The sequence below is a fragment of the Geotrypetes seraphini genome, chromosome 6, assembly GCF_902459505.1.
Source record: "Geotrypetes seraphini chromosome 6, aGeoSer1.1, whole genome shotgun sequence".
In the NCBI taxonomy this organism is placed as follows: domain Eukaryota; kingdom Metazoa; phylum Chordata; class Amphibia; order Gymnophiona; family Dermophiidae; genus Geotrypetes; species Geotrypetes seraphini.
In genome coordinates this window covers 145,346,559-145,372,998 of record NC_047089.1, presented here as the reverse complement: position 1 = coordinate 145,372,998, position 26,440 = coordinate 145,346,559, and the positions used below count along the sequence as shown (strand labels likewise).

General features: G+C 40.1%; 1 protein-coding gene across 4 annotated transcripts in view; it reads left to right on the top strand.

Moving 5' to 3' along the window:
- The window catches only part of TBC1D8 (TBC1 domain family member 8), a 261,119-nt gene that overhangs the window by 140,214 nt on the left and 94,465 nt on the right, over positions 1-26,440 (top strand). For all 4 annotated transcript variants that reach the window (XM_033949424.1, XM_033949423.1, XM_033949425.1 and 1 more), the window contains exons 10-11: positions 906-1,120; positions 3,958-4,075. In XM_033949424.1, coding sequence (XP_033805315.1) covers positions 906-1,120; positions 3,958-4,075 — 333 coding nt within the window. The remainder of the gene's footprint in view (positions 1-905; positions 1,121-3,957; positions 4,076-26,440) is intronic.

Here is a 26,440-nt window from a genome sequence, read left to right as displayed (position 1 = left end):
GGAGGATTGCAGCCCTCTTCCTCTGTGGTCTGATGCTGTGGATGCTTTTCTGTGGCGTGAGTAGGGAATATTCACCTGCATTTGCTCTTCTTCCCGCTGGTACCTCTCTTCTGTTGCTGATGATGGTTTTGTTTGGTGGCGCAGCATCAAGCCTTGCCCTTCCTATTGAGGCAGAACTTGTGATCTTTCTGCTTCGGCATGGGCTCATTGGTCTGGAGTCGGAGAGATTAGTGCTGTGTTGATTGTTATCAGCAGAGAGATTGCTAATTCTCAAATAAAACCTCAATCTGCCATGCAGCCAGTAACCGTCGTGCAGCATTTTGAATATAGCAGCTATATATAAATGTTCTATTGGAACTGTGGGCTCTCAGTGGCCTTGGCTGGTGTTCTCTGCCTGGTGCTGCCTCATGCAACAACTATGGGGAGTTTGGCTTGATGATTACACATCTTGATGGCTTGTGTTGGAGTTTGCGGGTTTATCCTTCCTGCTCTTCTACCTTGGATCCTTCCTTGCTTTGCTGGCCTTCCATGGGTGAAGATGGTGAAGGTGAGGCGGATGTGATGCTCTGTTGGACTGGAATGAAACCTGGATCTATAAACAGACTGGAATTTTAAACTTATATTCTATTTTCCTCGGTTTGTTTAATTTCTGCTCTCTGTTTTATTTCCTTAATTTTATTTCTTTTAATTTCTGTTTGATATTGAATTTATGTTTATTTTGTTAGATTTACTATTCTGCCCATATTACTTCATTCTTCTTCTGGGTTCCTTGTTAACAATGTTTAAGTTTCTCTGGGGGTCCTCTATATTATATAGGTACCTCTATATAATATGTAAAACCACTTTGATTGTAACCACCAAAAGGCGGTATATCAAATCCCATCTCCTTTCCCTTTTTCTTTCAGATGCTGTGACTGACCTTTCATCACATCCTGGTTACTACAGTAATTTAGTAGAGGAGTCAATGGGCAAGTGTTGCATGGCAACAGAGGAAATAGAACGTGACCTGCATCGCTCCTTACCTGAACATCCAGCCTTCCAGAATGAAACTGGCATTGCAGCTTTAAGAAGAGTTCTGACTGCCTATGCATATAAGAATCCCAAAATTGGATACTGCCAGGTAAAGGTGTTTAAGAATAGTTTTAATTACTTTTATTAAAATTTTTAAAGAAGGACATTTGCTTATTCACTGTTTTTGCAATTGTGTTTTAAATGTGTATAAAATAATTTTTAAAACATATTTAGCATGAAAATATTTATTTCTACATGATTTTGACAGCCCTATGAAGAAACATATGCTAGTAGAGAACATATGCTTTTTAATGTAATGTTTTCTTGTCTTTTTATATTTAAAGTAGAAGTGACATTTTAAAATTATGCATGATAAAGAAAATAGTATAAAATATGAACATAAACTAGAAACAAATAAAAAATGTAATTTGTTTTCTCTGAATAGAGTGGAAAACCATTATTGTCTAAAAAAATATCTGGTCCCTCCCAATATAGTAAAAGTGGTACAAGGGTGGCTGAAGTAGAAAATACCAAGGATGGGCCCCTAATCATCCTTTTGTTATCCAGTCCTTAAGCTCAAAAAATTCACTGGCCAACAATCTGACATGGCAGTGTTTTGGCAATCTGCCTGTATCAAAAGTCCAGATGTCCGCAGAATAGTATATCTCAGTCACATGCCAAACACAGACAGATCTTCATCAAATACAGAATAAGGGATTATAAATTAGAAAGTCAAACCAGGCATATGCCACAACATGGGAGAAATAACATAAGAATTGCCGCTACTGGGTCAGACCAGTGGTCCATCGTGCCCAGCAGTCCGCTCATGTGACGGTCCTTAGGTCAAAGACCAGTGCCCTGATTGAGTCTAGCCTTACCTGCGTACGTACCAGTTCAGCAGGAACTTGTCTAACCTTGTCTTGAATCCCTGGAGAGTGCTTTCCCCTATAACAGTCTTCGGAAGAGCGTTCCAGATTTCTTCCACTCTGGGGAAGAAGAACTTCCTTACGTTTGTACGGAATCCATCCCCTTTTAACTTTAGAGAGTACCCTCTTGCTCTCTCTACCTTGGAGAGGGTGAACAAACCTGTCTCTATCTACTAAAACTATTCCCTTCATTATCTTGAATGTTTTGATCATGTCCCCTCTGTCTCCTCTTTTCAAGGGAGAAAAGGCCCAGTTTCTCTAATCTCTCACTGTAAGGCAACTCCTCCAGCCCCCTAACCATGCATTTCCTCATGTTTAATCTATTTTATTGTCGATTCAAAACAAAACGATGAATACGAAGAAGGCAACCAGAACAATATCCAACAATGCAAAATTTTAACCAATAGAAAATCCCTCCCCCTCCCACTCCAACCCTTCCCCACCAACAAAGAACCAGAGTAGACCCCCCCAAGAAAGTTCACCGTAAGAAACCAGGTCTCAAGCACTCCAAAGGCCCGTACTCTTGTAGCCCCTGGGCTGCTACCCAAATGCCCCACATCCAAACCCCCCCCCCAAAAAAAAACAAAAACAAAACACAGTGTCCGATCCTGGGAAGAAGCACATTGCATGCCCTCAGACCTATGCTAGTGGATTTAAAAGGAGGCAACGCCCTCGTGGGGGCAAGGAATCCGAATAAACTCCCCAAACAAATAAAAAGCCCCTCTGTCTACGAGGGTGACCCTTTCCCTCAAGGGCCTCCCAGGAAGCCATGGATCTCCAACTCCAAAAAGAGGGGGTATCAGAAACAGTCCAGGATTGCAGAATGCACTTTCTAGCAAGGAAACACACCTTACAACACCATTGGGGCCCCCCCCACCCCCGAGGAAGACCTCGGAAAGCTACTGGTATATATAGGACCAATTGCTCCACTGTACCTGACAGGGGACATTGGAAAAGGCTCTGAAAATATTGCACAATAGACTGTCAAAAGGATTGAATATTCCAAAAATCCCAAAATGCATGAGCAAAGGTATTCAGATCCCGGCCACATTTCAAACATAGAGGAGAATCAATACCCCCAACCTTATGCAATTGTACCTGAGTATAATAAGCCCTGTATACCACTCTAAGATAGCACTCTCGAAGCACCGCTCCCGTTATCAATTGGGAACCCCACGCAGAGTGCACAAAATGTTCCAATGTCCCAAATCTTTATGCAGTTCATGACCCCAGGTCCCTTGAATCCGTTGGATATCTTTAGGGCTTTCAAACTGAGAAAGGACTCTATGCAACGCCGACACCGAAATAGAGCTAGCCTCCACCCCTGTAAAGAAGACCCGCAGTTGTTCCCCCATTGGTTGCCTCATCCGTTCCGGAGAGAGAGAAAGAATAAATGCATTTCCTCTTATACCAAACATAATACAAACACATCCACATTATGCATTTCTCAGGCAAACAGAAGCCAAGTCATTCATTCAAAATAAAACTTTTTTTTGTCTTTGTTGTCTGGACATTTATTTTTCCATTATGATGATCTAGTTTTCTTTTTCTGCTTTCTTCTGCTAACTTTTTTTTCCAAGGGCTGCTGTCTTTCTTTTTACTTTTCAACTACGAATCAACTTTACATTTCCTTTTCTCATCCCCTGGCTCTCCCAATTCCTGTCTCACTCCTTCCCCAACCTCCTAATCCCTTTACCCTCCATTACCGCATTTTTATCATCTTTACTCACTCTTTCTCTTACTAATTTCCTTGACCTCCACCACATGACTCCCTCTTTCTCAATTTCTCTCCTCCCACCCTTGTAGCCTGACAGCGCATTTTTCTTCTCTCCACCCTCTGCATCTCCCTGTGCCATTTCTGTCATCCATGCCCCTGTCAACAGTTCATACTTCCAATGTTTTGAATCTATGAAAACTATTTTGGAGTATTTAGGTTCATACTTTTAGATATGGAAGACTTTTGCTATACCATAAAAGTTATATTTACTTATGAGACCATCATTTTACATGTTTCTTTTAGTCTATGAATATTTTGACATCTGTTCTACTGCTGTATGCCAAAGAAGAAGAAGCTTTTTGGCTTCTGGTTGCTGTTTGTGAACGAATGCTTCCAGACTACTTCAACCGCAGAGTTATAGGTACATTGCATTGGTCTTCAAGTAATGCTTTGAAAAGAAATAGCTACCTTAAAACTAGAAACATTGATGTATCAATTTCATAAGTCCTCAATTTCATGTCTATGTCAGCATTATGCTAAGTATATAAGTTAGTATTTACTGAAGGCTATGAAATCTATATGCAAAAATTATAGGGCTGTACGTCAATTAAAATTTTAATCGTGTGATTAATCACAAAGTGCCCCCTCACGTTTTCTCCTGTATAGTGCAATATATACATAGTAGATGTAAATTCTCTAAACTGCCACATTTCAATTCAGTTGTCCCTCAGAAAGGTGATATATCAAATCCCATTACACCCCTTAATAAACTAGAAATAAAATAATTTTACCTTTGTTGTCTGGTGATCTTTATCTTTCTGATCATCTTGTTCTACATCTCTGGTTCTGCTTCCCTGTGTTCTGTCTATTCCCTCTTTCTTTTTCTCTCATTTTCCTGCCCTATATTCATCTTTCATGATTAAATTTTTCTTCCATTTTTCTACCTCTTTTACAAATCTGTCTAGTTTCCACTTTCCATCTCTTCTCTGAAATCATCTCCCCCCTCCTTCCCTTCCTTTCTGTTTTCTTCCATGGGTACCCTCTCTTCCCTTCTTTCTCCCTCCCTCTCCCCACAATTCTGTGCTCACCATTTTCTTTCCTTCCCTCCTCTGTTATCATATCCCTTTTTTTTATCCCTATTTCTAGAATCTGCCCCCTCAAACATCACCCTCCCTCTATCTGCACCTTCCAGCGAATCTACGACCCCCACCCATATACACCTCCCAGCAAATCTTCTTGTGCTCCTCCCTTCTCCCTCCTGTGATTGGAGATATCTCCCTCCTCTGTGTTTGGAGATATCTTCCCCCGTAATTGGATATCTCTCCCTCTCCCCCTCCTCTCCTCCCCCATGACTGGATATCTCCCCCTCCCTTTCCCCCATGGCTGGATATCACTCTTTCTCTCCTTCCTCTCTCCCTTCCCCCGAGTGCAGCTTGTTTGGGTCAGGTCTCTCTCCTTCCTTCCTCCCCATGTGATTGGCTCTCTCTCCTCCTTCAGTCCCTCTCTGTAACCTTTCTTAGCCACGAGCAGTGTTAGCAATTAAAACAGAGCACTGCCTATAGGCTAGGCTGCTCTAGTCTCTCACATTCTCTTCAGTCCCTGCTACACCAGAACAGCAGGAATTAAAGAGACCCCTCCCCCAGGTCTATGTCTCTGTGTGTGTGTGTGTCTCTATCCCCCCACCACCACTACCAGGGCCATTTCTCTCTCTCCCTCCTTCCCCCAGGTCCACTGCTCTCTTTCCCTCCCCTAGGTCCAACTCAATCTTCCCCCATCTATCCAATTCCCTTCCTCTCTCCCTCTTCCCCCAGTCTCCAAGTCCAACTCTCTTAATCCCCTCCCTTTCCCCGCAAGGACCGGCAGCTTTCCTTCCCAGATCTGATCACTGACCATCGATCCTGATTCCCACCTTGCCTGCACCCTTTATCTTTGCAAATCAATCTTCAGCCCTGCAGCCAGCAGTAGCCCTATTGAAAGGCTGCCTGTGAACTGCACCAGGCCTTCCTTCTGACCTGGCTGCCCCCTTCTCAAAAGGTCTGGGTCAAATGAAAGGCCCAGCGCAGCCGTAAGCATCCTTTTAATAGGGCTGCCTCTAGCTGCAGGGCCAAAGATTGATTTGAAAAGGTAAAGAGTGCTGTCATGGGGAAAGAAGGGGTCAGGATCAGCGATTGGGTTTGGGTCCAGGAAGGAGAGATGCCATACTATGTGAGGGGAGGGAGGAGAGGAAGGCAGGCAGAAGGGCTACACATGGTTACTTATTAATCACAATAAAATGTTTAAATTGTGATTAATAATTAATGTGTTAATCATGGCATGAAGTGCGATTAACATGCAACCCAATTTTGGTGACATGTAATTTGCTGGTGGACATGTACAAAATTTGTGTGAAATACACAATTATATGCATAAATTACATATATTTTGGCTAACATCTTGATGCTGGCATTTACACCAGCTATAGAGCTTGTGTAAGTGATTGGATCTTAAATGTGAGCTTTCTGGCTCTTGAGCCTAATATTCTATGAAGAAAAGTAAGTGCCTGCTTTTCTTTACTGAATAGGCACCTACTTACCCACTATTGCTAGGTGCCCTATTAAAAGCTTAATTCACTCATATAGCTTGCAATTATCCCATCATTCTTCCTTTTCTTTATCTCTTCTTTATTATTTTTTAAGGATTTCAGATGGGTGCAGTAAAGCTTAATTAAAAAATTTAAAAAATAATAGCAAAGATTAACTTTAATGATGAATGACGATTTAGCAGTACTTCATAATTCATATTAATGAAGCTTAACTGCACCCATCCGAAATCCTTAAAAAGTTATAAATAAGAGATAAAGAAAAGGAAGAATGACGGGATAATTGCATGCTATAAGAGTGAAATATTTGTATTTATTGCAATTATAAGAACGAATGCCAAAATTTTAACTTCCTATTAAAAACTTATGCATTTGAGGGGTAATTCTATAAGAATGGAGAAACTTTCAGTAGTGGTATTGGAATAAAAGCTTAAGAAAAAGTTCCTAAGGATTTAGAAGCCAGTTATATTGTCTTTGACAACTCAGTTAAGAAGTGAAGTGGTGAACTCTTAATATCTGAGGTTAAGATGGTTTTAAGTTATTGATGAACACCTTATTAAATGAGATATGGAAAGGAGGTAAGAGGAGAAAATTGAAATTGTAAAAATAGTTGTTGACTTGATTCTGGCTTCCATATCAGTAGTGAATTTTCATTAAATGTGGATAGCTCTTCTAGAGTATTGGAAATCATACTGGATTCTTCTTTAAACATAGAGTTGCAAGTAATTATGCTAATTAAGAAAATGTTTTTTTAACTTAAGCAATTACACTTGGTCTGTTCTGTTGTATTGTATGCAATTTTCAAAGGAAGGGGAGGGGATGGGTTTATAATTTGAGTAATAGTTGGTATACTTATTAAGTACTATATACTTTTTCAATATTATAGTAAAGGATTATATAATGATATTTACAGTGATGCATGAAGGATATCAAGTGTGTACTCAATGAAATTGTATAAATTTATGTGATACACTTGTTGTTATATGAAAAACTAGTATTTAAGCCCGTTACATTAACAGGTGCTAGAATAGATGTGTAGACTTTTTGCACAATGGGTCGCTGAGGCGTTTCTTTCTTTCTTACTTTATGTTTTTTATCTCTCTCCCTGCCCCCCTTTCTTTCTGTCTCTGTCCCCCTGTGTGTCTCTGTCTCTTCCCTGGCCCCCTGTCTTACTGTCTCTCTCCCTGGCTGTCTGTCAGTCTTTCTTTGTTTCTGTATATTCTCCCTTCGCGAGTGTGGGGCAGTTGTAGGCACGCAAGCGCACTCCTTCCGGCCACGGACATATGGAACACGCAGGTAGGAGTGCGCATGCACCGCTTAGGGTTTTATTATGTAGTCATTAAGCCCGTTACATTAATGGGTGCTAGAATATATGTCTGTCTGTCTCCCTCCCACTGACTCTCTTTTCTCTCCCTAGCCCCCTTTCTCTGTCTGTCTTTCTGTCCCTCTCCCTGCCCCTGTGTCTTTCTTTCTTTCTGTCTCCCTCTCTCCCGCTGTCTGTCTGTCATTTTTCCCCATTTCCCTGTGCAGCAGCATTTCCATCCCACTTCCCTATGTAGCATTTCCATCCCACTTCCCTCCTATCCCCCCCCCCTTTCCTATGCAGAAGCAGCAGCGGTATTTCCCTTCCCCTCCAAGTCCCTGTATAGCAGTAGCAGCATTTTTCCCCACCCCCCCTATCCCTTCTCTTACCGCGATCTGCTCTTCTCTTACCTGCTCCGTTCGTCCCCTCCCGCTTTTTTTACTGCCGTTGTTCTGATGATCTGGCCTGCTCCTGACCCTCCCACCGCCGACAAACCTCCGGGCTCCAGCCGCATAGGCAGCACTTTAAACACGCTGCTTCGCGGCTTTCTACTGCTGATTTCCTCTCCCATGTCTGTCTCCAATGATGTCATCAGAGACATGGCAGAGGAAATCGGCAGTAGAAGGGCGCGAAGCAGCGTGTTTATAGTGCTACCTACGCCGCTGGAGCCGGGAGGTTTGTGGAGGGTCAACAGGCGGAGCGGGGCTGCTCTCCACCACTCGGTTGCTGCCACTGCCCCACAGGGCCATGAGTGTGTTGTAGTCACGCATGCGCACTTCTTCAAGCCACGGACATACGGAACACGCAAGTGGAAGTGCGCATGCGTGGCTTAGGGTTTTATATTAAGAAATGAATAAAAAACTTAAAACTGGTCTGTTCTTATTTTCAAACTGATCATTTCAGAGTGCTGGTCAAGCTATTTACTCTATCTCAATTAGACTATTGTAACTCTCTGTTTGCGAATATTTCATCAAAATTGATTTCTAAGTTACAACTGGTCCAGAATGCTGCCGCTAAACTGGTATTTGGGAAAGAAGGTTACATTTGACCATGTGATCCCTTTGTTGATTCAGCTGCACTGGATGTCTTTTGAGGCTAGGATTACTTTTAAAATATGTTTAGTAATTCACAAAATCCTGGGAGGACTGTCACCTGACATTTTTTTTATTTTTTATTTTATGCAGTTGTTTGTAGCAGGAAAACATGGCCATAACAAAGATCATCTAGTTCTGGCTGTCCATATGCTAGAAAAATGTTTTAAGTCATTATTTGTTAAATATTCTCCTTTCATGGAATTCATCAGATGTTTTGCAATTAAATGTTCATTATTTGTGCTTTCATAAACTTGCTAAGACTTATCTATTTATGAAATGGTTTAATGTTTGTTAATTCTTTTTATGATTTACTGTAGTTATTTGTTTGATTTACTTTTGTTACCTGCTTTGGACTTTTGTAGAGATTACGCGGGATATACAATAAGTGTATATATAATATAGCAGGCATGTCCAACAGATATAGATTGCGATCTACCTGTAGATCGTGGAGGGGTCAGAGGTAGATCGCCAGCCCCACTTGGCTACATCTGTCCAGCAGCTTGCCCCGTTACTAGGAGAGAGCTCGTGCCAGTAGGTTGTCTGCCGAGGGCTTGCCGCCGATGCTGATCCTTTGCCTGTCTTTTTTTCCCTGCCTGCGGGTACATTGTGAGCGATTGTTGTTTTTGTACCAATAGTTTGTGGGTACCTCAGGGTGCCCCACGATGATACGCCACAGACCCAGCATCATACTGCTCTCCTACCTCTCAGAATCACCCATTCCTGCCCCCGCCCCAACACCCCTTAGAAGTGTGTTATATACCGGGCGATATCCATTCGCCAGGACTTTATCTGAATACACTTACCAAATTAGTTGTGTCATGTGCTGGTCGTTGGTTGCTTTATAGTTCGCTTTCATTAAATGTTTTTGGGCAGACACAGCAAAGTGTCAAGAATTTGGTGATTTTGGTGGGCTTTTCCAATTTTGTTCTAACTTGCCTATGCCTTGCCTTCCAATTGGTTCAAACCACTGTGACTTTTGCTTGCCTCTGCAATTTTATTTTGCCTAGCCTTTGTGTTGATTCTACACTTCTCCCTCCGAATCCGCGGTTTCAGTATCCATGGATTCGGTTATTCACGATTTTTTTAGGGGGGAAAGAAACGCATCCTGGACCTCCCCGGACCTTACCTGGTGATCTAGCAGGCTTTTGGGGCAGGAGCGATCTTCTTATGCTCCTGCCCCCGTGCAGATCACTCATACAAAATAGCTGCGGGGAGTTCCCGTTGTAATCTCGAGAGACTACAACGCAAATGCAAACCTTTCACTGAAGGGGAATTTGTAAAAGATTGTTTTCTTTAAGCAGCTGACGATCTATTTGAAGGATTTAAAAATAAGAAAGAGATCATAGCTGCTATTCAAGATATACAATTGTCAAGAAACACCGTCATGCAGTGACTAAAAAAGATGTGTGGAGACACAACTGAACAATTGCTGGAGGATGTTTCAAATTGTGTTGCTTTCTCACTCCAACTGGATGAATCTACAGACATAAGAGACATAGCCTAGTTACTAGTCTTTAATCGGATGGTTTTTGAAGACTTCAGTGTTAAAGAAGAACTACTTGGAATGATTTCTTTAAAAGGGTACACTATCAGTCAGGAAATATTCAGTTCTTTCCATTCTTTTGTGACAAAGTGTAATCTTCCATTTGTTTCCATCACTACTCATGGAGTAAGAGCAATAACAGGTGAGGTTGAGGGTTGCATAGCCCTCTGCATAGCATGATGACTTCCCAGATTTCCTTTCTTACCACTGCATCATTCACCAGCAAGTTTTGTCAAGCAAGAAACTCAATATAAAGACTGTCATGGAAATCACTTTCAAAATTGTAAATTCAGTTCGTAGAGGGAGAGATACCTGAAATTGAGGTGCAACTTTGTGGGGACTCGTTTCTGCCCAGGACTGCAGTGCTCGTTGATACCCTGAGCTGGGACATCGGGAGCTGAACCTTTGCGGGCGTCCGCAGAGACAGATGCCCTGACGTCACGCGGGTCCTCTTCCCGCGAGTGAAAGGGACGCTGCGACTGCGGCATGCGGCCGCAGGGTGTGGCCAAAGGGGCATGCCCTAAGGGGCATGTTATGCCCCTTGGGAGCCCCTTGGAGACACAGGAGGCACTAACTATATGTATTGATTTTGACTAAGTAAGGGGGAAAGCAAAAGTGTCTATGCCTATTTTACCTAGACCCATAGATAGACACCTTGTTTCAACCAGTGTCTTAGGTCAAAGTCAAGGATCCGACTCGCTATCTGGGGCGTCTCTTAGCCCCCCAGAAAGAACTCCCCCGCCTCCACCAAATATTCCTGTTGGTCTGGATCCCAAGTCTGGTTCCAGTTCTCAACCTGTGGGAGTATCACAGCAACAGGTATCGACCTCATTAGTCTATGGGGTGATACTTAAAGCCTTATCCTTTCAGGATGAGACTTTATTTGCAAGAGAATCCCAGATAGAGCCACAGGAGATTATTCTTAAAGACTTATGGCAGATTAATACTAGAATGGAGGGGTTATTAATATCAATGGTGACTCAGAATGTTAAATTTTCACAAGAAGTTATTGATAAGTTGGAAAATGTAAATTCAAACTTGAAGATTATGGAAAAATGTATTAGAACAACAGAGTCTCATGTGGCTACATTGTAGGCAGTGTCTTCAACAGCAGTCAATTGAAATTTGAGAAAATGGAAAACATTTTAAGGGCAAAAAAATCTACATTAGTTAATTTTCCAAAAACACAATTATTGTCCCAAGAAATACTGATTCGGAAATATTTTTTTTTATTTTATAATCTTTATTCATTTTCTTTTGTTACAACAAGTGTTTCATATAAACTTATTAGAAACTTAAATATATACACTTGATAAACATACTTATTATCATCAAGTTTAACATTTTTTAGAAAATTAATTTTATACAAAATTTATAATATTATGCAGTAAATCTAAATTTATATAATTTCTTTTGAATGTAGTAGTCCCCCCTCCCTCCCTCCCATTCAATCAATAATATTTAAATACAACTTTATTGTAAATTCATTCAACATTGATATAGTGTGTAAAAATCAAAAATAAAATCCCACCCCATTCCCCTCTAATCAATTTTTATCTTGGGAAAAGTTAATCATTCATTACAAAAATCTGTTAATGGTCTCCATATCTTTTGAAATTTATTAATATATCCTTTTTGTGTTGCTATGGTAAGCTCCATTTTATATATATGACAAACAGAATTCCACCAGAAAGTGTAATTTAACCTGTCATGTTTTTTCCAATTAAATGTGATTTGTTGTATTGCTATTCCAGTTAAAATAAACAAAAGTTTGTTATTACTTGATGTTATTTGACTTTTTGTTCTCATTGTTGTTCCAAATAATATAGTATCATATGTCAAGGCTACTGGGTTTTCCAACATCCTATTAATTTGAGGCCAAATTGATTTCCAGAATGTTAAGATGAATGGACAAAAGAATAAAAGATGGTCTAATGTCCCAATTTCAACATGACAGTGCCAGCATCTATTAGATTTAGAGCTATCAATTCTATGTAAACGTGTAGGGGTCCATAAAGCTCTATGTAAAAGAAAAAACCAAGTTTGTCTCATAGATGCTGACACCGTACATTTTAACCTCCAAGACCAAAGTCGTGGCCATTGAGATGCACTAATTTGGTGCTTTATCTCAATGCTCCAAATGTCTCTAAGACCATTTTTTGGTTTTTTATTTATATATCCGGATATTAATTTATACCACTGTGCAGCTTCATGTCCTATTGAATTTATCTGGAAACACAAGAATTCCAAGCTGTGATAATTAGTAAGATTTTTCCATTCAGGGAACCCTACCTGAATGGATTGCTTCAATTGCAACCATCTAAAATATTGTGTTTTATTAAGATCAAATTTATGTTGCAATTGTGAAAACTCCAGCATTTTACCATTTTTTATTATGTCGTCTAGAATACGAATACCTGCTATCATCCAGTTTTTCCAGATTATTTTGAAACCGCCTATTTTGATCTTGGGGTTTAACCAAATCGTTTGAGTTGTTGATTTACTAATTGGAATAGGAGTTAGATTACTTATATATCTTAAAGTTTTCCATGTATCCATGAATATTTTATGTTCTTTGTATAGCCTTGGCATCCTGATACTAACTACATGACTAAGACGTAATGGAAACATAAGTCTCCATTCTAGCCAGAACCAATCTGGAATATTTACAGTGGGCTCTGGGAGGATCCAATACATACCTTGACGTAAAATATAGGCTTGATGATACCTATAAAAGTTGGGAAAATTTACCCCTCCCTCCGCAATTGGTCTTTGCAATGACACTAATGCAATTCTAGGGTTTTTTCCAAGCCAAATAAATTTTGTTAATATCTTATTTAATTTTTTATAAAAAGAATTTTGGAAGAAAACTGGTATCATTCCCATTTGGTAACAGACTACAGGTAAAATCATCATTTTAACAGTTTGTACTCTTCCCCACCAAGATAAGTGTAAAGGGTTCCATTGCTCACACATCTCTGTCACTTTTTGTAATAAATTTTTTTCATTAATTTTCATTGTATCTTCCAAATTTTTTGTAATCCAAATTCCAAGGTATTTAATAGCATCTTCCTTCCAAACAAAAGAGAATGAATTAAATAAACTTTTTGTACAATGTATATTTAATGGAAGTATTTCTGATTTATTCCAGTTTATTTTATATCCTGAAAATTTTCCGAATTTTTCTATTAGTTCAAGTAAATATGGAATGGTAGATTCTGGATTCCTCAAATATAATAATAAATCATCAGCATAAGCTGATATTTTGTATTCTTTATCTGAATGAGTTATACCTTGTATCTCCTTTACTTGTTGGATTGCTAATATTAAGGGTTCTAAAACTATATCAAACAGTAAAGGAGACAAAGGACAACCTTGTCTGACTCCTCTTTGTAGATTAAATTTTTCTGAAAACGTATTATTAATGTATAATCTAGCAGAAGGGGAGCTATATAATGTTTGTATCATTTGTGTGAATCCAGGACCTATACCAAACCATTCCATTGCTTGATACATAAATGTCCATTCTATTCTATCAAAAGCCTTTTCTGCATCTAAAGAAATAGCAAAAGTGGGCTCGTTCATTTTCTTTGTTAAGTATAACATATGGAATGCTAATCTAGTGTTATGAGATGAATGTCTTTGAGCAACAAATCCTGTTTGAGACATACTTATAATATGTGGGAGAGCTTTAGCCAATCTTAACGCAAGGATTTTTGCTAATATTTTTCCATCTACATTTATTAAAGAAATTGGTCTATAGTTCGATACCAAAGTGGGATCTTTATTTGGCTTTGGCAAAACTATTGTTAATGATTCTGCCATAGTGCCATTTGTACAACCTTTATTAAGTTGATATTGAAAAAGATTTAATAAATAGGGTAATAAAGAGTTTTGAAATGTTTTATAAAATTCCACTGTATAACCATCACCACCTGGAGCGGATCCAACTCTAAGGGATTTCAAAGCTGTTTCTAATTCTTTTAGTGATATTGGTTCTTCCATACTTCGTTTTATATGTTCAGGAACTTTTGGACCCTCTAATAGTTTCAAGAATTCTAAACCTTCCTTTTCTTTATTTAAATAAGTCTCGGAAGAATAAAGAGATTTATAGAATTTTAGAAATTGTTTTAAGATTGGTTCAATTTGTGTAAGTGTTTCACCATTTTCATCTTTTATAGCAATTATTTTTGTTTTCTTTTTTTTCACTTTTAGATAATTTGCCAGTATTCTTCCCGACTTATTTGAGTTTCCATAATACAATGCCTGCTGAGAAAATAAATCTTTCCTTATCATTTTTGATGATATTTCATTGTATTTACCTTTGAGTTTTAACAATTCTTGTTGTATAGAATATTCCCATTTTCTTATTAATTTTAATTCTAAATTTTTAATTTCTTTTTCTAAATTAGAGTATTGTTTTCTATTTTGTTTGTTAAGATAAGCCGAATAAGAAATAATTTGTCCTCTTATTGATGCTTTAAATGCATCCCATAATATTTCTCTAGAGATCTCATCTTTATCATTTATTTGAAAAAAATCTTTCATTTTTATTTGAAAATTTTCACAGAATATTGGATCAGCAAGCAATGCATTATCAAACTTCCATATTGTTCTATTTGTATTTTGATCTGTGATTTTAATTTCAATCCATACCCCACCATGATCTGATAAAATAATTGGATCAATGGCAGCTTTTGTCACTTGATGTGCTAGGTGTTTTGATATAAATATATAATCTATTCTTGAAAAGGAATTGTGAACATGAGAACAGAATGAAAATTCCCGTCCATTAAAATGAAGTATTCGAGAGAGAGATCCAAGATGGCGACGGAGTAAGTCACCCTTGAAAGCTGCTCCTGCTTGGTTTGGCGTTTTTTCTCTTATCTAAGAAGTTTTTACCTTAACTATGCCCAAGCGCAGGGGCAAACAGAGAGGCGTTCTTCCAGCCTCATCTGGTATTTCAACGGCGAGACAGGTGGCAATTACAGCATATGCCACACCGGCTGGATCGGGTGCATCCGCTGACCGAGGGGGGCAGACCTCGGTCTTGGAGAGCGAAATTTCGCTTAGCCCTGTGGGTCCTGGAGCTCCTCCGCAGCCCGGGAGGATGTCGGGGACGCCGTCGGCAGCGCAGGAGGTGCCGGAGACGAGTTCTCCGTTGACGCTGCTGAAATTACCTCTGACCCCGGAAGTTATTCACAGCTTGCCGACTCTTTTGCAGTCGACAATGGAGAACGGAAGAGCAGTTGTTGGTGAGGATGCAGGGACAGAGGAGCAGCGAGTTAATGGGGCATTCTCTGGAACATCTTTGCCCCCCCCTCCTCTGGTAAAACCTGAAGTCATCGATATGGAAGCAATTTGGAGTGGACTTGAGTCAATACATAAGGTATGCTCTCAACTTTTTTCTTCAACACAGAATACTAATTTACAAGTTAAAACTTTGGAAGAGAAACTCCAAAACCAGTCCAATAGAACAGACAATTTGGAAAAATCAGTGTCAGAAATAAAGGCTTCTATGAATTTACATTTAAAGGAAAAATCTTTGCTGGTTAGAAAAATGGAAAATTTGGAAAATGCAAATAGAAATTTAAATCTTAGATTGTTGAATTTTCCGGTATCTAAACTTCAAACTTCAAGAGATTTATTCAATTCCTTTTTACAATCAGTGTTGAAATTTCCTGAAAATAATATGCCACCGCTTCAAAAGATATACTATTTGAATATTCCCAAAGAAGAGAAAGACAAAGGGATTGTATCAGGAGACTTGGATCTCACTGGTATGCTGGAAACATCAATTCAAGAAGAAATAACTGTTAGAGCAACTTTACTGGTAACCTTTGTTTTTCTCCAAGATAAAGAGGCAGTTCTCCGTTTATTCTATAGGACTGAGAATGCGGAATTTCACGGTTCCAAAGTTTCAATATTTCCTGATGTATCTAAATTGACGCAAGCCAGACGGAAGAAATTCCTGGCATACCGACAGTTAACTTTGAATATGGGAGCAACCTTTCAGTTACGTTTTCCCTGTAAATGCTGTCTTACCTATCAGAATGTTAGATACATATTTTATGATCCGGATCAGTTAAATTTCTTTTTAGAGGGTAAGACGGAATTTAGAGCTCCAGATTCTTCAACATAGTCCTCTATCCAGGCAGATGGTTAATCCAACCGTACTCTGTAATCTGTAACTCGTATGAGTTTTTGTTTCTTTTTTCTTTTAGACCCAACTTCCCTTGGAAGTGATGGACTCTCTCTCTCTTCATTATGTGGACTCTGATTGGTCATATATGTGGAATTATTATACATGATTTAATATAATTATTTTCTTTTTTCAATTGTTAATTTCTTTAGATTGTTGTTAAACAATTTGTGAAAATTATAAATAAATAAAATAAAAAAAAAAAAAAAAATGAAGTATTCGCCAAATATCTATTAAATCACAAGTTTGTATTAAATTATCTAATCCCATTGATTTCATATATCTACTTGGGTTTTTGTCCAATAGAGGATCCATAACAGCATTAAAATCCCCAGCTACTATTAGATTTGAAGTAGCCAGTGGTAATATCAATTGTTGAAGAGTTTTAAAAAATTCATTTTGGTTCAAATTAGGGGCGTATATATTAAACAACGTCATGGTAGTATTTCCCATATTCATTTCCACAATTATCCATCTTCCATTAATATCTGCTGCCTTTAATTTGAATGTAGCAGTACATTTTTTATTTACCAGAATAGCAACACCTGCTTTTTTCTTTGTAGCTGGTGAGAAAAAACAATGTTTGACCCAACCTCCTTGTAGTTTACTAGATTCAATATTTGAGAGGTGGGTCTCTTGTATAAAGCATAAATCCGCATCTTGCCTTTTTAAAAATAATAGTGCTTTTTTCTTTTTTATCATATGATTTAGACCATTAACGTTTAAGGATATTATTTTAAGATCCATTTATGCATTTTTGATATATTTTCCTTAAAATTATATGAATTGTTTTCCTTAATTTTTTTTTTTTTCCCAGTATTTAAAATATTTTAGAATATCCCCTTTTTCTTCTTTACCCCATTCTCCATTATATTTCCCCCTTCCCTTCCCTCCCTTCCCTCCCCATTTTAATATGACCACTTGGATACGCATATTGAGGTTAGGTGTATATAACTCCTACAAGCTATTACAATATATAACTATATTTACTACCATTATTATTTATTTTATCTTTTTAATTATATTTCCCCCTTTAGAGATGTTTTAATTTATTTTATTCTATTATAAATTCCCAATGTATAATTTATTTATTTTTTTTTTTTTTAAGTTTATTATTATGTTTTGGTTTGTATTGTATAATAAAGTAAATGTTTTCTAACAGTAAATTCTAAGTGGTATCAAGAAATGTTTTCATTTTTAAATATTATGTATGAATTATATTCTTTCCCTATTCTTTAAGGAAATTATTACATATGACAACAATGTAAAACACAAGTTCAGTTAGATATAAAATAATTCAAAATGATGAATAATTGTATTTAAAATATTATAACTTATATTTTTAAGGCTTAGGTATATGTTTGAAGGCAGTCATAAAGGATGAGCAGATATCTCCCCAGTCCAACCTTCAGGAGATTATCTTTAATCTTTTCCTTTCAAAATAGTTATTAGTTGCACTTTTAGAATATCAGATCAAAGAGTAGGAAACTATCACATCCAGAAGAGCAATCCCTCTCTTTACAAAACCGCTGCGCGGCCTTCAGTGCAAGCCGCGGCTATAACATCTTTGAGTGTTTGTCACTGTCATGGCCGTCGCCAAAAATTGCATCTCGGCCCTGCAAAAAGGCTCAACAAACAAATAACATTCCGGTGGTATCATTCGAGACAACTCAGTGCCATACTTTATTAAAGGAAGATGTAGGTAGAATTTCCTATGAATTCAATAAAAGTATTTAATTGAAATTCTATGCTTTTTTTTTTTTTTTTGACTTAAGATGTGGAGGGGTTTAATCAAAAGCAATTCAAGAAATTATTTTCAGTTCTCACAAACCTCCTGTCCCATTTCGTGTCCCAAGCTGTTCATGTCCATTGCTATCTCAGACAATTTTCAATCTGCATCCATCTCCCTTCTTTGTCATTGACATAATCTTCCGCTTGTCTCAAGTTCACTCACATCTCGTCTCCTGGCAGCATGACAAGACAGCATGCTGGATCCTTCCGATATGTACTCTTGTCATGCGCGCTTTGAAACGCAAAGTAACCGGAAGTTTATTCATTGAAAGGAAATTTTACTTTTATCCAATACGAATTCGTTTTACTCAATATCTTACATTTGTCAAAGCGATTGGTGTTTTTTTTTTAAATTTTGACGCCCTTAGCTTTTCTTATCCAATCAGCGACTCTCTTAATGTAAGGTCATGAGTAAATAAAAGTCCAATACTGCGCAATTCCACAGTCTCATCATCGGAACGCTTCCTGGCTCAGAGTTTTACATGTAAGTTTTTGTATATATCTTTAAATATGTGCTGAAGATTTTTTTTTTTTTCCAGTCTCGTTGTTTAGAATGTTCCTGCAGTTCAAATCATAATTCCATGTTCTTCCAATTCTTTTCAGTTGGAGTTGAAAGTTCTGTTTCTGTATCGAACTTTATATTTGTATTTCATATTTAATCTTTATGTTTTATTAATTTAAATATAAATATAAATATAAACACAAATATATTATTCGATAATAAGTTCTTGTTTAAGAGGTCATTGGCTGTTCATATTGATCGAGGAAATCTTGAAGTTTTGTAGGATCTGAAAAGTTTTGAGTTTTGTTAGCAATGGTAATTTTCATTACTGCTGGATAAAGAAGGCCATATCTAGCCCCTAGAGCTCGTAGTTGGGGTCTCATGTCCAGGAATTGTTTTCTTCGTGATGCAGTTTCTTTTGCAAAGTCAGGGACAATGTGGATTCTTGCATCCTGACATTTGAGGTTTTTGTTTTCTTTTGCAAGTTGACAGATTTCTACTGCTTGTTGGTGTCTCAAAAGTTTAAATATTAAAGTTCTTGGTCTTGATTGAAGGTTTTTATTTTGTGTTGGTATTCTGTGTGCTCTTTCAATTTCTAATGCAGCTTTGAATTTTAAAGGTAATATTTTAGGTAGAAATTGTTCCAGGAATGTTATAGGGTCATTTTTTTCTACCCCTTCCGGAATCCCGATGATCCTTAAATTATTTCTTCTTTCTCGATTTCGGCTGTCTTCCAAGTCTCTTTTAATTTCTTCAACTTCTTTCCATATTATTTTAGATTTTCTCATGTCTGTATTCAGTTGCTCTGTATTGTTTTCCAGGTCATTTATTCTGTTTTCAACTATATCCACTCTTTTGGTAAGAAGTGCAGCATCTTCAATTGCTTTTTTTAGTTTTTTGTTGCTGTCTAATACTATTTCTTTAATTTGTCTCAATTCTTCCATGACGTCGGGGCTTTCATCCGATGGCAACGGAACTTTTGAAGGTGTATTATTTGGCTCTGGTTTTGATCTTTTATTGCTGCTACTGATACCGAATCCACTAGCTTCTGAATCGCACTTGTTTTGTTTTTTAGATGTCATCTTCTGTTAATGTTTTCTGATTTCTTTTTTGTAGTAATTTCTGTAAAATAAGCTTGTTTGTACGGAGCTTCTCCTTCACCCAACCGTCAGCATTCGCGTCCAAGCCACACCCCATTCGGAAATATTTTAAGGAAGTATTGGGGTTGGATGATGCAGAGAAATTGTTCATAACAAACTTATATCCCACAGAGAAAGAAAAATCCCGCAGATTTGGGTGTAGATCAGTTGGAACAAATTGAGTTTGATTTAACTAGTTTCCTGGAGGATTCACAAGATATAATCCAAACTAGATCTACCCTAATCATGAAAGCTTATTTTCACAATAAGCAAATAAAATTTTGTAGAGATAATGTATTGGTCTTTCCAGATGTGGCCCAAGCCACAAAATTGAGAAGGAAAGCTTTTTTAGCTTTGAAATCAAGGGTGTTGGCATTGGGGGCTACATTTTACCTGAAGTTTCCATGTAAATGCTTAATCAAATTTAAAGAATGTGAATATGTAAACTGGGATTCTTTTCAGTTGGAACAATTTTTACAACTTCATGAAACTAATTAGACATCATGTGAATTAATATTTGGAGTTTAGATTTATAATGCACCATAAATGTTTGATTTTGGATCAGGATTATATTGAATGTATCGATTAGCTATATCAGGATATTCTCTCCCAATTATGTGGACTTGAGGAATTTGTGAAATTTTTTTTTATGAAGTGTTTATTTTTTTCCTGTAATTTTCCTCTCTATTATTATCTGTAAAAATGATAATGATGAAAATTTGATAAATTTAAAAAAAAAAAAAATTCAGTTTGTAGAAGATCACTTCAAAGAAGATAATAATAATAATTTATTTTGTATACCTCCATACCCAGCGAGTTCTAGGCGGTTCACATCAGTTAATCAGAGGTACAAACAATGAAGTCATTGAAGTTAACAGGTTAGGAATGTACAATTAAAAGGAGTAGGAAGAGATTCCTGATCATTAGTGGATGGTGGTGAAAGAAGTAAAAGTAAAGTGTATTAAGAGTTCAGTCTGTGGAATAAGTGTGTTTTGAGTTGTTTTCTGAAGTCAGGGTAGGCAGGGGCATCGAGCACAATTTGGGCTAGCCATGGGTTCGATTTAGCCGCCTGGAAGGAGAAGGTTTTGTCAAGGAACCTTTTGAAATGACATAATTTTAGTGAGGGGAAGGCGAACAGGTGAATTCTGCGGGAGCTCTTATTCAATTGTAGTTTAAATTGAAGTGTGGGTTGAGATATCTTGGTGACATACCAAATACTGTTTTGTAGCAGAAGCATGAGAACTTGAACAGAACAATGGATTCAAATGGTAACCAGTGCAATTTATGGTAGAAGGGGGTAACGTGTTCCCATTTGTTCAAGCCAAAGATAAGGCGGACGGCGGTGTTCTGAATCAGTTTCAGTCTCCTGATGGTTTTCTTCAAGGAGCCCAGGTAAATGATGTTGCAGTAGTCCAGGATGCTGAGAATGGAGGATTGTACTAACAGACGAAAAGAGGTGTCGTCGAAGTATTTTTTTATGGTGCGGAGTTTCCAGAGCACCAAGATGCTTTTCTTAAATATTAGCTTGGTGTGTTTCTCCAGGGTTAGATGTTTGTCTGAAGTGACTCCAAGTACTTTTAAGGTTTGTTCTAGGGGAAAATCCGATCCATTTACTTGTATTGTGGTGTCCTTGATTTTGTTGTTGGGTGTTGCTAGGAAGAATTTAGTTTTTTCGGAGTTTAATTTTAATCTATAAGATAGCATCCAGAGTTCTATCTGATTAAGCGTGCTTGATAGAGAGTTTAGCAACTCTGGTGTAAAACAGGTTAGCGGGATGACTATAGTAATGTCGTCTGCGTAGATGAAGAATTTGAGCTTTAAACTTTGCAGGAGGTTTCCCAAGGAGACGAGATAGATATTAAACAGGGTGGGGGACAGGGGGAAGCCCCGTGCAACCCCACAAGAGTTGTCCCAGCTATAGGAGAAAGAGTCGTCCTTAAACACCCTGTATGATCTATTTCCCAGGAACACGCGGAACCAATTGAGAACCTGGCCTGAGATGCCGATGTTTGCCAGGCAGTCCAGGAGAATAGTGTGGTCGACCCGGTCGAATGCACTACTCAGGTCAAGTTGCAAGATCAGGGCACTAGAGCCCTGGCTAAAGAGTGAGTGCAGGTGGTCGAGCAGTGAGGCTAAAATGATTTCGGTACTGTGGCCTGAACGAAAGCCCGATTGGATGTCTTGTAAGATATTTAAATTTTCCAGATATGTGGAGAGTTCAGCATTTACCACCCCTTCTGCTATTTGGATGGTTAACAAAGCTAAGAATGTTATAATGCTCCTGTATCGCTCCATGGTGTGACCTCATCTGGAGTATTGCATTCAGTTCTGGTCTCCTTATCTCAAGAAAGATATAGTGGCGCTAGAAAAGGTTTAAAGAAGAGCAACCAAGATGGTAAAGGGTTTGGAACTCCTCTTGTATGAGGAAAGACTAAAACAGGGCTCTTCAGCTTGGAAAAGAGATGGCTGAGGGGAGATATGATTGAAGTCTACAAAATCCTGAGTGGAGTAGAACGGGTACAAGTGGATCAATTTTCCACTCCATCAAAAATTGCACAGACTAGAGGACACTCGATGAAGTTACAGGGAAATACTTTTAAAACCAATTGGAGGAAATATTTTTTCAATTGGAGAATAGTTAAGCTCTGGAACCCGTTGCCAGAGGATGTGGTAAGAGTGGCTAGCGTAGCTGGTTTTAAGAATGGTTTGGACAAGTTCCTGGAGGAAAAGACAATAGTCTGTTATTGAGAAAGACAGGGAGGAAGCCACTGCTTACCCTGTATCGGTAGCATAGAATATTGCTACACCTTGGGTTTTGGCCAGATACTAGTGACCTGGATTGGCCACCGTGAGAACGGGCTACAGGGCTTGATGGACCATTGGTCTGACCCAGTAAGGCTATTCTTATGTTCTTTGTTTTTGCTTAATTTGTTTAACAGTTGATCACATCCAAGTAAATTACAGAAGGTTCATTAAAGTTGGGGGTGGGGGATTCTCCAACTTTATTGGGTTAAAATTTAATTTGAAACTAAATTTTCATGGTGGTAGATCACTGGCACTTTTGGCTGGTAAAAGTAGCTCACGACCTGTTTGAAGTTGGACATGCCTGTAATATAGCATTCTTGTACAATCCCACTTTATTCTGGGACCAGTGGGTTATTTCCCTCCACCTAAACTAAACTAACTAAACTAAACCTTAAGTTTATATACCACATCATCTCCACGGAAGTAGAGCTCGGCACGGTTTACAAGAACTTAAAAATGTGAAAGGGTAGGAAAAGGTTTACATAAGTTTTTATAAATCGAATGGAAAAGTAAGGGAAAAGAAATTACATGTTAGAGAAGAGCAGTGGCGTACCAAGGGGGAGGCGGGGGGGGGGGGGGCGGTGCGCCCCGGGTGCCAGCCCTGAGGGGGTGCTCCCGGCCTTGCCGTTCAGTCCCCCCCACCCCCGAAGGACCGCTCGCCCCACTGACCTTCCTGCACCACCTGTGAAGCAGGATCGCGACGTCAGCGATCCCTGAGCTGCTTGGGCGCTGCTTCCTGCGCCGCGGTCCCGCCCCTCCTCTGACATCAGAGGAGGGACGGGACCGCAGCGCAGGAAGCAGCGCCTAAGCAGCGCAGAGATCGCTGACGTCGCGATCCTGCTGCGGCTGCTTCATAGGTGGTGCGGGGAGGCCAGGGGGGCGGGCGGTCCTTCGGGGTGGGTCGGGGCATCAGGCCTTCAGGGTGGGGCGGGCGAGCAGGCAGGCAGGCTTTCAAGGGTGAGGGGGGGGACAGGCAGGCAGGCAGGCCTTCAAGGGGGGACAGGCCTTCAAGGGGGGGACAGGCCTTCGGGGGGTGTGCAGACCTTCAAGGGGTGCAGGCCTTCAAGGGGGAGGGACAGGCCTTCAAGGGGTGGGCAGGCAGGCCTTCAAGGGGGGGACAGGCCTACAAGGGGGGGGACAGGCCTACAAGGGGTGGGACAGGCCTTCAAGGGGGGGACAGGCCTTCGGGGGGGTGCAGGCCTTCGGGGAGGGTGCAGGCCTTCGGGGGGGGGGTGTAGGCCTTTGGAGGGGGTGCAGACCTTCAAGGGGGTGCAGGCCTTCAAGGGGAGGAAAGGCAGGCAGGCCTACAAGGGGGGGACAGGCCTACAAGGGGGTGGGGCAGGCCTTCAAGGGGGGGACAGGCCTTCAGGGGGGGACAGGCCTTCAGGGGGGTGCAGGCCTTCGGGGGGGTGCAGGCCTTCGGGGGGGTGCAGACCTTCAAGGGGGGGACAGGCCTTCGGGGGGGGTGCAGGCCTTCGGGGGGGGTGCAGACCTTCAAGGGGGGGTGCAGGCCTTCGGGGGGGGGTGCAGGCCTTCGGAGGGGCTGCAGACCTTCAAGGGGGTGCAGGCCTTCAAGGGGGGGACAGGCCTTCTAGGGGGGGACAGGCAGGCAGGCCTTCAAGGGGGGACAGGCCTACAAGGGGGGGACAAGCTACAAGGGGGTGGGGACAGGCCTTCAAGGGGGGGGACAGGCCTTCGGGGGGGTGCAGACCTTAAAGTGGGGGACAGGCCTTCAAGGGGGGGACAGGCCTACAAGGGGGGGACAGGCCTTCAAGGGGGGTGCAGGCCTTCAAGGGGGACAGGCAGACCTTTAAGGGGGACAGGCCTTTGGGGGGACCCTGGTTTAGATGTACACGGAGGGAAGGGGGTGTTCAAAGAGACGTGCATATGCCAAACTTTGGGGGAGGGAAGAAATAATGGGTCTGAAAATAGAGGAGAGGGAGAGAGATGATGGACCATGGGATTTAGGGAGGGAAGGAACAGAAAGGGAGAGAAATTGGACACATGGGATGGTATGGAGGAGGGATAGAGATACTTGATAGGAGGGTAATTAGGAAAAGAAAGGGAGAGATGGTGGACTCTGGGGTGGTGGGGAAGGAGGGAGAGATGCCGGATGAAAGGGTAGTTAAGAAAAGGTGGATCTGTGGAGGGAGATGAAAAAAAGGAAAGATACCAGACTTCCTGGGAAGGGAAGGGAAATGGAAAGGGAGGACAGAGTTGGCAGATGGATGGTTAGCATGCAGAAAGAAGGAGACCCTGGCAAGCAAGTTATCAGAAGAAAACCAGAGCCTTGGACCAACAAGATTTGAAATATAACCAGACAACAAAAGGTAGAAAAATTAATTTTATTTTCTGTTTTGTGATTATAATATGTCAGATTTGAAATGTGTATCCTGCCAGAGCTGGTGTTGGACTGCAAACGTGAGCTAGGATTTAACAGAGAGAGGAAAAGTCCTTTTTGTTTCTTTATTTTATTTACACCACAGCGCCAGTGTGGTTAGGAGAAGCCAAAGGGGGTGAAAAAGCTATAAAACCCACCAGGAGTTATGAAAAAAATCACCCAACTGGGCAGGAAAATCGAATTGAAAAACCAATTCAATAGGCTGAATCGAATTGAAATTTTTTTTCCTGAATCTGGCAGCATTAGTTTGCGCTACTGTCTTAGACTTTAGGACCTGGGATTGGGGAGAGATGGCATCCTCAGTACTTTATAATGCAAGTGAAACGAGGATTTGGTCAGACTTTTGAAGGGTCTGCAGAAAAAAAATATTGTATAGGCCGGGGACATGAGACAGCAGGAAATGGGAACTTTTCTTCCTTCTATTTTTGTGAATGGAAAGGCTGAGGATGTCAGAGAGTTCAGTTAAAATATGTGCTTTATAAGAAAATATAATAATGTGTTTTATAAAGTTTATAGCATAGCTGGCCTACCCAGTGAGGTGTTCCTAGTGGTGATGGTGGCAGCGTGTCAATGTGTTGAGAGGAAGAGGTGGTCTGGTAAATTCTGCTGAGCAAACTCCGGCCCATTTCCACCCCCCAGTTAGTCCACTCCACTCAACTGGTTCACACACTGAGTGGGTCTTTGGGTGTTGTTTTGGGATCTCTTCCAGTGGTTTATCAATATCTCCTTCTGGTCCAAGGAAGGAAACTTTGTTATCCTTAGCATTGACCTACAGAATATGTTTGTAACAGCGCTGCTTGTGTGGCATTAGGCTATGTAGTGATCGAAAGAAAAAAAACAGACCTTTGCACATTTTTGCACTATATGGTGGGTGTATGAGGAGATTCACATTTCCTGCACAGCTAAGTCCATGTGAAGTTACCTTGTGCTGTATTTGACATCTAGCAAGGTCTCTGTTTGAAAGGAAAGATCTAAACTTAAAAATGAAGTGGCCAGAAGTTATGGTAAAAGCAGATAGTGTAGCTGGTTTTAAGAAAGATTTGGACAAATTCCTGGAGGAAAAGTCCATAATCTGTTATTAAGACATGGGGGAAGTGTCTGCTTGCCCTGGATCGGTAGCATGGAATGTTGCTACTCTTTGGGTTTTGACCAGGTATTAGTGTCCTGGATTGGCTACCATGAGAATGGGCTACTGGGCATGATGGACCATTGGTCTGACCCAGTTAGGCTATTCTTATGTTATGTTCTCATCTGTAAGAACATAAGAACATAAGCAGTGCCTCCGCTGGGTCAGACCATAAGTCCATCCTGCCCGGCAGTCCGCTCCCGCGGCGGCCCAAACAGGTCACGACCTGTCTGAATCACCAGAAGGGGCTCCCTTGCCACCTTGGTTTCTCATTGAAGTCCTATCTTCCCATCGAAGTCCTA